Source organism: Dipodomys ordii, unplaced genomic scaffold, assembly GCF_000151885.1.
Source record: "Dipodomys ordii isolate 6190 unplaced genomic scaffold, Dord_2.0 Scaffold181, whole genome shotgun sequence".
Lineage (NCBI taxonomy): Eukaryota > Metazoa > Chordata > Mammalia > Rodentia > Heteromyidae > Dipodomys > Dipodomys ordii.
In genome coordinates this window covers 1,184,532-1,194,349 of record NW_012267397.1, presented here as the reverse complement: position 1 = coordinate 1,194,349, position 9,818 = coordinate 1,184,532, and the positions used below count along the sequence as shown (strand labels likewise).

At 55.7% G+C, this 9,818-nt stretch overlaps 2 protein-coding genes across 2 annotated transcripts; one reads left to right on the top strand and one right to left on the bottom strand.

Annotated features, from left to right (window-relative positions):
- The first annotated feature begins 9 nt into the window (after nt 1-9).
- Nucleotides 10-1,024, top strand: Eva1b (eva-1 homolog B (C. elegans)). Its single transcript, XM_013034064.1, has 2 exons — nt 10-122; nt 286-1,024. The coding sequence occupies exons 1-2, from the start codon at nt 56-58 to the stop codon at nt 714-716; spliced, it is 498 nt and encodes a 165-aa protein (XP_012889518.1). The 5' UTR covers nt 10-55; the 3' UTR covers nt 717-1,024.
- A 73-nt stretch (nt 1,025-1,097) lies between these two features.
- Sh3d21 (SH3 domain containing 21) lies at nt 1,098-8,733 on the bottom strand. The gene is made up of 13 exons (XM_013034055.1): nt 8,675-8,733; nt 8,367-8,457; nt 8,136-8,191; nt 8,005-8,050; nt 7,824-7,924; nt 7,631-7,717; nt 7,385-7,427; nt 3,270-3,363; nt 3,125-3,177; nt 2,925-3,019; nt 2,073-2,809; nt 1,933-1,996; nt 1,098-1,854 (listed from the first exon to the last, which is right to left on the bottom strand). Exons 1-13 carry the CDS (start codon nt 8,684-8,686, stop codon nt 1,777-1,779), a joined length of 1,557 nt encoding a protein of 518 aa, XP_012889509.1. The 5' UTR covers nt 8,687-8,733; the 3' UTR covers nt 1,098-1,776.
- Nucleotides 8,734-9,818: the final 1,085 nt, after the last annotated feature.

The window sequence follows — 9,818 nt, the reverse complement described above, 5'->3', positions numbered from 1 at the left end:
GGGGCGCTGACCTGGCCGCTCCCGCAGGCTGGCGGGGCGCTGCCCCCCGCGCGGCATGGATGCCCCGCGCCGGGACATGGAGCTGCTCAGCAACAGCCTGGCGGCCTACGCGCACATCCGCGGTGAGAGGGGACCGCGGGAGCGGGGTGCGCGCGCTCGGGCCCTTCCACTCTCCTCTCCCCCTCCCCTCCCGTCCATCCCCCAGCCCTGGCCCCAAACCTGGAGTTAGTCTCCGGGGATGGGGTGGACTCTCCATGACCTTTGCCCCTCCCCCCCCCACCCCAGCCAACCCTGAAAGCTTTGGCCTCTACTTCGTGCTGGGCGTCTGCTTCGGCCTGCTGCTCACTCTGTGCCTGCTGGTCATCAGCATCTCCTGCGCACCCCGCCCGCGCCCTCGGGGCCCCGCTCTGCGCAGGGACCCTCGCAGCAGCACCCTGGAACCCGAAGACGAGGACGACGAGGAGGAAGACACGGTGACCAGGCTGGGCCCCGACGACACGCTGCCGGGCGCCGAGCTGTCGGCTGAGGCCGAGGGGCCGCTCAGCGTCAACGTGTTCACGTCCGCCGAGGAGCTGGAGCGCGCGCAGAGGCTGGAGGAGCGGGAGCGGATCCTGCGGGAGATCTGGCGCACCGGGCAGCCGGATCTGCTGGGCACTGGCACGTTGGGGCCCTGCCCCACGGGCACGGGCACACTGGGTCGCATGCACTATTACTGACGCCCGGCCCAGCTTCCAAGGGGCTCTGGAGTACTGGACATGTATCAGAGCCCAGAGCTGGTGGCCCCAGGACTTTTGGACTTGCCTGGGTTCCTGAATTCCCCTGGTGCTATTTGGATATAGACTGCCACTTTCTGCGAGGCACCCATCCCGGGTGGGAGCGGGAGGAGGATGCAAGGTCCCCACCTTCTCTTCCCCGGGAACGATGATGTGACCAATGAAAGTAGCGTTCTCAATGACTGTCTCTCCCTCTGTTGCCTTTGCCCCCAATGGGTCCCCAGGCTCCTGCCACGCAGCTAGGCCTTACTAGAGTCCCAAGGACCCACGACCTCTGCCCCCCCTCCCCCCGGCACTTCACAGACACCTCGCCCCTCTCCAGCTCACCCAGGACAACAGCAGGCCCTCGCTCACATGCATTCCTACAGCAAACGCTTGGGCACACGTCCCCGTGGCCGCACTGTGCCCTAGACTCGGGCATAATTGCAGTCACACGCAGCAGGCCCGCGGAGCCTGGCCGTGACGCTAAGGGTGGCAGCCCCAGTGTAACCACGCGTGCCTGAGCTAGGCTACAGGTGGAGCTCCTATCTGGGCCGAGGTGATCGAGTGGACCGGAGTTCCTCTGGGCAGCAAGCGGGTGTGGCCGCCTGGGAGGGGTCGGGCTCCCAGCCCAGCTCCGGCTGCACAGCTGGATTCCGGAATCGGCCGGCTGTGGCTCTCCCCAGCCCGCCACCGCCGAGGTCCAGCGCAGGGCTGGCGTCTTGAAGGAGACACCCTCTGCCCCGCCCCCCTCCATCCGGTGGATAAAAATAGCCGCGCAGGCTTTGGGAACCGTAATGGGAGCCACATGTGGGCCAGATGTGCCCGCCAGAGACCTCCAGGAATTCCAGGGGCCGGGCTGGGGCGGCCCCGCCCCGTCCCGCACAGCCCGACCCCCCCCCCCCCGGCCAGCTCCGAGCGGCAGGCAGGCGGCAGGCAGGCCAGTTTACTTCCTTGCATTTCCCAAAGCTGTGCGCACGGACTGGGATGCCAGAGCCCGACGGAGGCTCCTCCGCGCCCGCCCTCACGGCGTCTGCGTCTGCGTCTGCGCGTGCTTGAAACTCGGTGGTGGAGACTTCTCTGACTTCCGCAGCATCTGAGCCTAGTTGGGAGAAAGGGGGTGGGTCAGGGCTGGGCCCTCCCTCCCCCCTCCCTCCCGCCGGGGTGCAGCCCCACCCACCTCCAGCCAAAGGCGCTTCTCCCTCTCGCGGTTCAGCTCCTCCCAGACGTCAGTCATTTGCTTCCTGGGGACGGGAAGCCCAGGTGAGGTGGGGATGGGGGGCGGACACCCCTCCCTCTCCCCCGGCCGCCGCCACTCACTCCAGCTGCTGCTGCAGCAGCTCGAACGCGCTCCTGAGGGACTCCACTTCCTCCTTCAGTGCCACTCCATCCGTCTGGTCATTCTTGCCCCGGGAATGAAGGGCGGGAGTCTCTTGGGCATCTTGAGTCTGCTTCGTAGTCTGTGGTGTCTGGGGAGTGGAAGATCTCTCTTTCGGAGGCATCTGCTCCTCAGGGGTCACCTCTCTTAGAGGTTCTTTGGGGGACGCCTCCAATTTCGGAGTAGTGTCATCGTTGGCATGGAGGAAAGTTGTGGCCTCTCCCTGGGAAGGCTCAAGCTTAGACTGGAGTGGGGAGCTGTCCCCCTGTTTCCTCCTACAGAGGCAGCCCTCGATGCCGGGATGGTTCCGGGGGGGCTCTCCAGACGTTGCCCTCTGCGGGCTTTCCTCCGGGGAGAAGTGATGTATCTGGGTGTCTCTGGGGGCGATGTCTTCAGAAAGCACCTGCTCAGGAGTCAACGGCTTTTCTGGGGTGAGGGCTTTGTCCTCCCAAGGGACCTTTGGGTCAAGGGCTTCATCCTTAGATGGGGTTTCTAAAGCAGGGGTCTTATCCATAGAAGAGACTATCTGCACACTGGAGGCCCTGTGCAGAGACCGGGTCGTCTTCTTTAGGCTGGAGACCTCATGGAGAGGTGGGGTCTTCTCTGCGGTGGTGATCTTATCACCCGTGGGGGTTTTGTTCCTGGAAGAGCTCTTTGCCAGCCTTCTCTGCTCTTCCTCCTGTGGCAGTGGGGGTGAAAGCTCCACCTGACTCTCCTCTGCCCTTGCACACCACACCCCTGGGTACCGGCCTCTACCCAGCATTCCCTCTCCCACGCTGCCTCCTACCTCTCACCTGACTGGATGTAGGGTGCTGCCCAGGAGCCGGGGTTCTGGATCGCTTCTTGCCAGGTTGCCCTGGACCTCCACTGAGGAAGTTGCCATTGGCACCTATGGAAACGGGACCTCAGGGTCTGCTCATCTCTAATCCCTCTCTATCCCCCAGCATACCACCCTCTCCCCCAGGTCTCCCAGCTGGGGGAAGGAAGCTCTCACCAGAGTCTCTGGAGGAGCGCTTCTGCCCATCCCCATTGGGTATCCAAGGCATCCTGGAACATGTTCCCCATCAGCCCTGACTTGGCAGCAGAGAAGGCATTTCCTTTGTGCCCTCCTCCTGCCCTAATGCCCCCCTGCTCCATACTTTGCTTTGCTGGGTAAAGAAGTAGTTGCTGTCAGCTTCTTGGTAGTAGAGAGGGATGGTCTGGGCGTCATTTTTTTGGGTTCCTTAACGAGAGCTGGGAGGAAAGAAAAGAGTGAAGTAATTTTTTTTTTACTTATCCATCCACCTAACAGTCCCTGGCCCTGTGCTGCTGGGCTCTCACTATGTAGCCTAGGCTAATCTTGAACTCTTGGGCTCAAGTGAGATCCTAGTTCTAAAGGAATTAAATAGCTAGGATGACTGCAGGTTATGTAGTGTAGGCTATATAGTACCATGAGTATAGTTTTATTTATTTTTGTCAGTCATGGGGCTTGAACTCCGGGCCTGAGAGCTGTCCCTCAGCTCTTCAGCTCAAGGCTAGCGCTCTACCACTTGAGCCACAGTGCCACTTCCAGTTTTCTGGTGGTTTATTGGAGGTAAGATTTTCACCGCTTTTCCTTCCCTGGGCTGGCTTTGAACCGCGATCCTCAGATCTCAGTCTCCCCAGTAGCTAGGATTACAAGCTTGGGTCACTGTCGCCCAGCTCTCGAGTATACAGTTTTATTTATTTATTTTGTCAGTCATGGATCTTGAACTCTGGACCTGAGGGCTGTCCATGAGCTCTTCCGCTCAAGGCTAGTGTTCTACCACTTGAGCCACAGCACCACTTCTGGCTGTTTCTCTTTATGTGGTGCTGAGGAATCGAACCCAGGGCCTCATGCATGGGAGGCAAGCGCTCTACACCACACTTTCCCAGCCCAGTATACAGTTTTAAGTGGGGGTGGTTAGAGAAGGCCACTATGAGGGGACATCGAGGGCATCAGACATGTGACATTCACGTCCATAGACACACCAGCAGCCACTCTGGTTTGTGCATACATGCTAACACACAAGATCACAAAGATAGCTACAAACAATTCCACTGACAGTGAGCCATGGGGAGTAAGATCAGGGAGGCTCAGCCAGACAGCAGACTGTTCATTCCAGCTCCTTTCTGTGTACAGGTAACCTGTGTCCCACTGTCCTCATTGATGAAGCATAGATAGTACAACTATGTAGGGTTGTTATGAGGCTGGAGCAAATGACTACTTGGCAGGGAGTCAGAGCTCAGTATGCCTTAACCAGGCCATATGGCTGATTAGGTATTCTGTAGGCCCTACCACAGACAGCATTTAGATCCTGCTTAGGACACAGCTTTCCCACATTTTCTCCACTTAAAAGACAGTAGAAGTACACACAAAAAAAGGGGGGAACTGGGGCTGGGAAGGTGGCTCAGTGGTAGAGTGCTTTCCTTGCATGCCTGAGGCTCTGGGTTCAATTCCTCAGCACCACATTAAGTAAAAAGAAAAAAGCCGGAAGTGGTGCCGTGGCTCAAGTGGTAGAGCGCTAGCCTTGAGCTGAAGAGCTGAGGGACAGTGCCCAGGTCCAGAGTTCAGGCCCCACAAGCGGACCCCCCTCCCCCCCAAAAAATGGGGGGAAACACATAGGCCAGAAAGGCCTATGTGAGAGGGTAGGTAAGTCAACTCTATGGCTCCTGAGTCTGAGGCCTCAGGCATGGAACAGAGTTCTCACAGATAATATCAGATCATGAGCTCAGAAAGAAAGATCATAGGACAGTTGCCAGAGGCTCATGATACAATCTTAGCTATTCAGGAGGCCAAGACCTGGATAGGAGTTAGAAACCAGTCTGGGCAGAACATAAGACATCTCCAATTAACCAGCAAAAGTCTGGGCTAGAGTCATAGCTCAAATAGGAGTACCACTTTTTTTTTCTATTCCTGGGGCTTGAACTCAGGACCTGGACACTGCTCCTGAGCTGCTTTTGCTTAAGGCTAGCACTCTACCACTAAGCCATATTCCCAGCCTAGAGCACCACCTTTGAGCAAGCAATCTGAGCAAGCATGACAGCACCTGAGTTCCAACCCCAGAACCAGGGGGGAAATAGATCATAAAATACTCAGGAAGACAGGCTACTGAAGCCTACCATATAGCATCCAGTATACCACAAACATAGCTATGTATAAAATACTTTAAATTAAGGATGTGGATGCAACAAAGCGCCCATCAGGAACAAATAGGCAGTTTTGGAAAACAAGTAAGAACTGATCTAGTGGAGATGAGAAGAGCATTCTGGGGGTTGGGAGGAAACCATGCAAACCCATTATTTACCTGTGTATGTTCAGCATATTTCTTGTATAGGTTAAACAGCAGACTAAATAGAGTCAAAAAGCTAGAGAGATTTAGTAAACCAAAAGTGCACTGAGGAGTGGGAACTTCAGAACAATCTTCTGATCAGGTGATGGACAAGTCCCCTACCAGAAAGGCAACTAAAAAGCTGGATAAAAATGTCAAAATGAGGCCGGGCCCTGGTGGCTCACGCCTGTAATCCTAGCTACTCAGGAGGCTGAGATCTGAGGATCGCAGTTCAAAGCCAGCCCGGGCAGGAAAAACCGTGAGACTCCTATCTCCAATAAACCACCAGAAAACCGGAAGTGGCGCTGTAGCTCAAGTGGTAGAGTGCTCGCCTTGAGCTGAAGAGCTGAGGGACAGCGCCCAGGCCTAGAGTTCAAGCCCCACGACCGACAAAAAAAAAAAAAAAAATGTCAAAATGACCACGTCATGCTCTAGGAAATTGTCCAAGGGAAAAGAAAATTCAAGAAGCATTTATAAGTGATGGTGTTCATGCTGCTCCCAGGCCTGCCTGCTGCCTGCTGCTCGAGGATGTCTGCAGCAGGGTGGGGACACTGTGCGGACCAGCAGCTCCACAGCCTTGGTTGAGGACAAGCCACAGAGATAAATCATTGGTAACATGTATTCCCATAAAGGATTGGTATTTGAAGTGTATAAAGAACTATAAAATTATTCAGAACCAGGGAAATGAGTCCACAGTAAATGCTGAGATCTCAGGATCTCAGTTCAAAGCTAGCCCAGGGCAGAAAAGTCCATGAGTATGGGACTCTTATCTCCAATTAACCACAAAATACCACTCTGGAGGTGTGGCTAAAGTGGTAGAGTGCTCACCTTGAGCTAAAGAGCTCAAGGTAATTGACAAAAAAAAAAAAGACTCTAGGAGGCCCTGAGTTCCTTCCCTGTTACTGACAAAAATAATAATGCTTCCACAAACTTTTTCTTTTTGCTGGTACTTGGGCTTGAACTCAGGGTCTTGGGCTTGCTCAGCTTTCTGGCTCACAGTAGGTATTCTACCACTTGAGCTACAGCACCACTTCCAATTTTCTGGTGGTTAATTGGAGATAAGAGTCTCAATGGACTTTCCTGCTCGGCTGGTTTTGAACTCTGTGACCCTCAGATCTCAGCCTCCTGAGTAGCAAGAATTACAGGCACCAGCCACCAGCACCGTTTTTTTTTTTTTTCCTTTCTTTTTGTACCAGTCCTAGGGCTTGAATTCAGGAAGGCCTTGTGCTCTTATTAGCTTTTTCTGCTCAAGGCTGGCACTTTACCACTTCAGCCACATCTCCATTCCCACCCAGCCTTTTGCTGGTTAATTGGAGATGAGAGTCTTTCAGATGGATTTATATGACCAGGCTGGCTTCAATCTTCAGATAGATCATGGGTATTAATTATTTACATATGTATATTTTGGTGTCCAATGCCTATTAAAAGGTTAAGTCAAGAGACATATCACGTCAGTCACACAGATATACACAGACAAACTTACAAGATACATAAACACATGTACAGTCTCATGGACTCATGGCCCATCCATGGAGAATGTTGATAACCACATTCTGACACATACTATCACACAAACATATGATTTTTTTTTTTTTTGCCAGTCCTGGGGCTTGAACTCGGGGCCTGGGCACTGTCCCTGAGCTTTTGCTCAATGCTAGCCACAGTGCCACTTCTGGCTTTTTCTTTTTATGTGGTACTGAGGAATTGAACCGAGAGTTTCATGCAAGCTAGTCAAGCACTCTACCACTAAGCTACATTCCCAGCCTTGACACACTTCTGACTCACATTCTTGTCAGGTCCTTGACCAACAGGGGAGGGGGCCCCATTGTATACTGAACCACTGGGGAAACTTCAGGTGTTTATGGGCAACTGGAGTGGTGGATCTTCCAGAAATCAATCCCCAACCCGACTCCCTGGGTACCCACCTGATTCCCGAGGTAGCCCTTTCCGTGGCACCAGCCTCTTGATCTAGAGAGAAAAGAAGTGCCAGAATCCAAAGAGAAGTCCCCTCATGTCTAAGCTTGGGTGACGTGACTCTCTAGACAACACTATACCTCAGATGCTTTTAGGGAGCCTGGCCTATATGCCCTTCTATTTCCAGGAAGTGCAATGATTCTGTTTGTCCAAAATAGCTTTCCCCGTGCCACCTGAGGGCCCAGCTCTGAACTTACTGGGGGTGGTGGCAGCACAAAGTTGTCTGGAAAAACTCCTCTTCTGCCTTGACACTCTCCTTCCCACCAGCCCTTGTCCTCTGTGGTCTAAGAGAAACATAAAGTCGGGGGTGAGCCATTCCTGTAGCTCCTCTTCCTTGGGTCCCACTCCTTCACAACCTCCTCTCCTGGGTCCTCCCAAGTATCCTCACACCTTCCTTAGAACTTTCACCAAGTCTCCTCTCCGCAGTGCCAACTCGTCTGGGGCCTCTGGCTCATAGTCAAACAGGACCCTGCAGGTCTCAGGGCAGAAGGCTGAGGGAAAGGCCAGTCCATTGGAGCTAACCCTCATTTATTAGGCTAATGGTTTCCCTTCCCTTTGGCTGGGTGCTCACCTGTCTGCAGGTAATCTGGAGGGCTGTCATAGGTCAGGCTGCTCAGCTAGTAGGAGAGGGGCAGGAGAGAAGATGAGCTTAATACCATCCCAATAACTCACCACCTCTTGGCCCACTCTGACCAGATTTACCTTGGAATGTCGCTGGGGATCAGGACTGATTGAAGGCATATCTAGGTTACCAAGGCCTGGTGGGAATAGCAAAGTTAGGGACATGCTAATTCAGTTAAGGCATGGGAGGGGCATCAAGAAGGGTTTCAGGGTCTGGATATGTGCATCACAGACACAGGCTCATGTTACTGGGAGGGTCATTGGAAATAGCAGAGTCTGGTCCCAAAAGGGGTCGCGGGTTCAAGGTCTCACTTGGGGGCCCACTGTCCAGCAACTCCACAAAGTTGGATGGAAAGGCTCCCAGCTGCCCGTTCTTCTTCCCCAGCCACCAGCCGTCCTCAATCTAGGGAGGAGGGAGGACGCAGGGGCATCTGGCTCTGCCCCCAAGGGGCTCTGTGCCCTCACTTCTGTTGAATACCCCCAGCTCCCCTGGTCCCTCTTTCCCCTTCTCGGCACCTCTCACCATTCCCATCGCCCCCACTCTCATTCCGCTCAACTCCCCTGGCTAGTGCGACACCTCATCATCTCCCCCAAACCCTCTCATCCCCCCATCCCCTCACCTCCTTTATCATTTCCACAGTCTCCCCAGCTTGCAGCTTTAGCTCGTCCTTCTGCTCTGGATTGTAGTTGAAGTTCACTTTGCACCATCTTTGGGAGCCCCAAGATTTGGTGGGGTGACCTGGGTCACAGGAATGCGGGGGAGGGGCGGGGTGGGGGCTGCAGCTTAGCAGGGGCCCGAGTCCCAGGAGCTGAAGGAGGGACAAGCCTCTAGCCCGACCTTTAGTGCTTCCAAGCCCCGCCCTTGGGCGGGGCATTGTACTCAGAACCAATCACAGATCGCAAAGCGACCTCACGGCCCCTCCCAGGGCCGCGCCCATGCCCAGCCCGCCCCCCTCCTCCCGCGCCGGGTTTACCTGGGTGGCGTGGGCGGCGCGGGCGGCGCGGTTTTCGCGCCTCCCCCGGGCCTCGCAGGGCCTCTGGGATCTCCTGGAATGAGCGCACAGGAAGGGGGCTCAGCCTTTGGGCGGCGCGCGGAGAGGTGCCCCGCAAGCCGTTCCGGGCCGGGCCTCACCTGAACCAGGCGCTTGGGGAAGAGGCCACAATGGCCGCCCAGCTCTCCGCGCAGCCAGCCCCGGGCAGGCCCCTCGCGCACCTGCCGGATCACGTCCCCGGGCTCCAGGCTCAGCTCGCCCTCCTTCTGCGCGCGGTATCCGGCCAGGACCAGGACCTCTGCGGGCGGAGGGCCCGGCTCAGAAAGGCCCAGACGGGACTGACCAGCCTTGGCGGGCGCGGCCCAGACCAACCCGACTCCACTCCGCGTAGAGGTCGGCGGGAGGGCCGGGTGGGGTGGTTTTATGGCTCCACGCCATTGCACGGTAAGTCAAGCCCTCCACACATACCCATGGCTTCCGAGGTGTCCTCCCGAGCCAGGTCCGTCAAGCTGGTGGCCCTGGACTGGACCGGGTTAGGGTGGGACGTACTGTAATACGGTAGAGCCCAGGAGGCGGAGACACCAGCCATAGGCCAGGTTCCCGGTGCCGAGGGGGCGGCCTGGCTCAACAGGTTCAGTCCCAACTGGATGACAGCAGGGTCTCAGCTCCCACACTAGCTCTTCCCCGCCTACATAACTTCTAGTTTAGTGGCCTTTCCTTCTCCCGGCCAAGGCCAAGAGGCTCCTATCATCTACCTGGATGCCAGGTAGAT